The sequence below is a fragment of the Lactuca virosa genome, chromosome 1 (genome assembly GCF_052849685.1).
Source record: "Lactuca virosa cultivar CGN04683 chromosome 1, Lactuca_virosa_CGN04683_v6, whole genome shotgun sequence".
Lineage (NCBI taxonomy): Eukaryota > Viridiplantae > Streptophyta > Magnoliopsida > Asterales > Asteraceae > Lactuca > Lactuca virosa.
This window is the reverse complement of record NC_136426.1, coordinates 144,346,278-144,350,486: the sequence shown is the minus strand read 5'-3', so window position 1 is coordinate 144,350,486 and position 4,209 is coordinate 144,346,278. Positions and strand designations below refer to the sequence as shown.

The 4,209-nt window shown below is 38.8% G+C and overlaps 1 protein-coding gene across 1 annotated transcript; it reads left to right on the top strand.

Moving 5' to 3' along the window:
* The first annotated feature begins 256 nt into the window (after positions 1 to 256).
* Positions 257 to 2,116, top strand: LOC145159333 (2-alkenal reductase (NADP(+)-dependent)-like). The gene is made up of 5 exons (XM_079078280.1): positions 257 to 609; positions 758 to 935; positions 1,032 to 1,198; positions 1,275 to 1,357; positions 1,450 to 2,116. The coding sequence occupies exons 1-5, from the start codon at positions 385 to 387 to the stop codon at positions 1,826 to 1,828; spliced, it is 1,032 nt and encodes a 343-aa protein (XP_078934406.1). The 5' UTR covers positions 257 to 384; the 3' UTR covers positions 1,829 to 2,116.
* Positions 2,117 to 4,209: the final 2,093 nt, after the last annotated feature.

Here is a 4,209-nt window from a genome sequence, read left to right as displayed (position 1 = left end):
TTTTAATTAAGTTTTAGTGTTCTATTTTTAATAAATCTTAATATATCATTTTGACGTGGTAATCATGGAGTATTAATATTAGTTAATGGAAAATTTTAAGACAAAAAAAAAATACTAAAACTGAACCTGAAAACCATGAATATAAACCGAAAAAGATGTACATAAAGACAGCGAGATCGAAAAAAGATGGGTGTACGAAAAAAAGACAAGTCCATAAAAAAGACAGAACCTTTCAAAGCCGATTCCAAAAGACTAGATTGTTTCCAGACCAATCGAGAAGCTTGTGGGTCCGCCAATGTGCACCTCACATAGTCACATTCGATTTGATTTCTCCCAATCCACTCACATTCACGGTGGTTCCAGAGCAATCTGTTTTGCAAGCAAATGGAAGAAGTGAAAAATCAACAGGTGATCTTGAAGGATTACGTTAATGGCTTCCCCAAGGAATCAGACATGCTCCTTAAAACTTCCACCACCATCCCCCTCAAGCTCCCACAAGGTTCCAATGGCGTCCTCCTCAAGAACCTTTATCTCTCCTGCGATCCTTACATGCGTGGTCGGATGAGCAAAACTGAAGGCAGTTACTTCGAACCCTTCACTCCTGGTTCGGTATGAATTACACTCTCATTTCTCACTTTCTTTTTTGCATTTTAGGGGAAAACAGTTTGACAATTGAACAATTTGTCGTTAGGATTGTGCTTTTCTATTCAAAATGAACTGTAGCACCCAATCTTTTGCTTGTGTTTTCATGTTGCAGCCAATAACAGGACTAGGAATGGCTAAAGTTGTAGATTCTGGGCATTCAAACTTCAAGAAAGGTGACCTAGTTTGGGGAGGAACTGGATGGGAAGAATACACCATTATCACTACTCCGGAGACCCTTTTCAAGATTCAAGATACAGATGTCCCTCTTTCATATTATACAGGAATCCTTGGTATGTTTTCTGTTTAATTAAGTAGCTTTAAGATTCTGTAAAGTACCGATCTTGAATTCTGTAATATGATTTTGTTTCTTTGATTGTTTTTTCAAGGTATGCCTGGTATGACTGCTTATTATGGCTTCTATGAGATTTGTGCTCCAAAGAAAGGAGAGTATGTCTTTGTTTCATCCGCTTCGGGGGCAGTCGGTCAGCTTGTTGGGCAGTTTGCAAAGCTGACCGGATGTTATGTTGTGGGAAGTGCTGGAACAAAAGAAAAGGTGATTAATGGAAATATTTTCCCTTATATGATGATTTATTTATTGGAATACGTTTCTCAAAATCATGTCATTTAAGGTTGAGCTGTTGAAGAATAAATTTGGATTTGATGAGGCTTTTAACTACAAGGACGAGCAAGATCTTGATGCAGCTCTTAAAAGGTTAGTTAGCCCAAACAAAAACTATAATTGTCACCCAATATAAAGAGTAATATTTTTTATATATATTCTTTTGTTTTTCTGATTAATATCAGGTACTTTCCAGAAGGAATTGATATATACTTCGAGAACGTTGGTGGGAAAATGTTGGAGGCGGTGCTTTTAAATATGAGAGTAAATGGACGGATTTCGGCTTGTGGGATGATCTCACAGTACAACTTAAATCAAGAGGAGGGTGTGAGGAATTTGTCAAGCATAATAATGAAACGACTTCATATAAAAGGGTTTATTGTAAGTGATCATTTTAATTTGCTTCCAAAGTACATGGAAATGGTTATACCATTGATAAAAGAAGGGAAGGTATGTTACATTGAAGATATTGTAGAGGGGCTTGAGAGTGCACCTGCAGCTTTGGTCGGGCTTTTTTCGGGAAAAAATGTTGGCAAGCAAGTCGTGGTCGTGGCTCGGGAATGAGTCGATATGGTTGGGGTTTAGCTTTAATGCTATACATATGAGGGGTGTTATTATGATGAATAATGAAAAACTTTACATAAATATAGTATTCTTTGTTGTTTTTTGCATACTTGTCCTAACAGTAATAAATGAAATCGCACAGCTTTCTTTGTTACTCTAAGGACATTGTTATTTACCTTATCTTTTATGTCTTAGCAAAAATGTTGGTAATCAAGTTGTTTATGTTGGCCTAATGTCATTCCATCAATGATCAATACGGACCGTGTATGCCCAATGCATGTTGATGTGTGGACCGAGCATAGACGATTTTCTTTTTTGGCTCTTTAATTGTCTGATTTCAACTCCAATTGTGTTTATTATATAATTCTAAACATTTGAAGTTTGAATTTATAAAAAGAAGAAGTGAGAAAAATATTGAATATTAAAATTGAAGGATTTTTTTTAATTTAAACAAATAATTTAGAAAAATAAATAAAAGAAATTAATGAGACTTTAATTCAATAATTTTGAAATTAAAAGGAAAGTTCATTAATAAAATTAATATGTAACGCTCGGTTCCTGGTATGTATTTTAAATAAAATTTATTCACTTTTATATGAGAACTCGACGAGTTGGAGGCCCCAAACTCGTCGAGTAGGGATTATTTTGGGACGCGGGTGAAGAAACATACTCGGCGAGTTGAGAGCCCCAACTCGACGAGTAGGGCTGACAAAGTGAAACCCTAATTTCAGGGTTTTGCACTTTATTTAAACACATTAATCCCTAATGGTTGACCTCATTTACAGCCTCCAAGTCCCAAAACTCTAGCCACGAATCCCTAGAGCCTTGTGTGAACTTGTGAGACATTTTTGAGAGAAAAATTGTGTTTTTGAAGCTTGTGGAAGAAGATGAAGCTAGAGGACTCAAGAAGAAGAGAGTAGATCCATAAACTTCACTTCGTTTGTTGTATTTTCGGTTAAGCAAGCCTCAAACTTGCTCCATGATTTCTTAGATCTCTTCATTTCGCTTTTATGGGGTTTTTGGTCCAAGAATGTTAGCTTTTGAGACTTGGACGTCCCAAGTGATCACTCTTCCAGATCTGGGGTCTAGAAGGGGTTTCATGGCATAAAGGTGCAAACTTTATGGTCATGGAAGCCCCATGCAAGCTTTAAGGTGTAATTTTGGTCTTTTAAGCTACAAAAGGCCATCCATGGAAGGAAAGTTAGCAACTTTACAAAAGATATTAGCTTTAGGGGACCATATCTATGGTTTGGAAGCATTGAACTCGTTTGGAAGTGACTGAATGGATTTAGACTAAGGGGGACTCGACGAGCTGTTCATTCAACTCGGCGAGTTGGGTCGTGGTCCCCAACCTTTTCTGAAAACTGAGCAAACTCGGTGAGTCTAGGAGATGACTCAGCGAGTTGGCTAAGGATTCAGGGGTTTCGAAGAGTGAAGAACTCGACGAGTTCAAGGAAGGACTCGACGAGTTATAGTGAAAAGTCTCAATTCTGTTATAAGGAAGAACTTGACGAGTCTGAGGGAGGACTCGACGAGTTGGATCGCGATTTCAGGATTTATGGTTCATGGAACTCGACGAGTTGATGGACCAACTCGACGAGTTGAGTCAACCAGAATGTTGAATTTGACTAGGATGTTGACTTTGACTTGGACTTTAACCAGAGTTGACCCTTAATGGGATTATGAGTATGAAAGAGTAATTAAAGGAGATTGCTATGTCTAAGAGTTTGAGAGGAGTTGATTCCAGAGCCAAGGACAGTTCAGCTACTACACGACATTGAGGTGAGTTACCTTCCAGTAAAAGTGGGTCGTAGGCACCAATGTCGGCCCACTAGTAATTGTTTGTAGTTAAGACGATTGTCTTTGTGATAATTGTCTGGTATGCCACTATCTGTTATGCTTTATGTGCTAGAATGCTATGATATTATGTGATAGTGGTAGGAGGGGTGAAATAGTCCCCAGTTACCGGTTGAAAGAAACCGAAGGGGTAGATAGTACTCATTCATGCCTAGCAGTATATTTATGATATGTTACTATGTGGTAGTGGTAGGGGTGAAATAGTCCCCGTAACCGGTTGAGATAAACCGGAGGGTAGGTCGGACACCCAGATATGCCTGACAGGGGTAGGTCGGACACCCCGGTATGTCTGACATGGGTAGGTTGAGCACCCCGGTATGCTCAGCAGGGTAGGTCGGGCACCCAGATATGCCTGACAATATTTTTTTGTATGATATGTGGTATGATGGGGGAACTCACTAAGCTTTGTGCTTACGGTTTTCAGTTTTTGTTTCAGGTCCTTCTTCGAAGGGAAAGGAGCCGGCACGATAACAACGCATCACACCACGATTTTCTGGACAATGATGTTCTTGGGATTTGTACTC

Excerpts from the sequence above, each read along its gene's own strand:
- LOC145159333 (XM_079078280.1), top strand. The coding sequence starts at position 385 with ATGGAAGAAGTGAAAAATCAACAGGTGATCTTGAAGGATTACGTTAAT. Across the intron at positions 936-1,031 it reads ATATTATACAGGAATCCTTG|GTATGCCTGGTATGACTGCT; the intron begins GTATGTTTTCTG and ends TGTTTTTTCAAG. Across the intron at positions 1,358-1,449 it reads CTTGATGCAGCTCTTAAAAG|GTACTTTCCAGAAGGAATTG; the intron begins GTTAGTTAGCCC and ends GATTAATATCAG.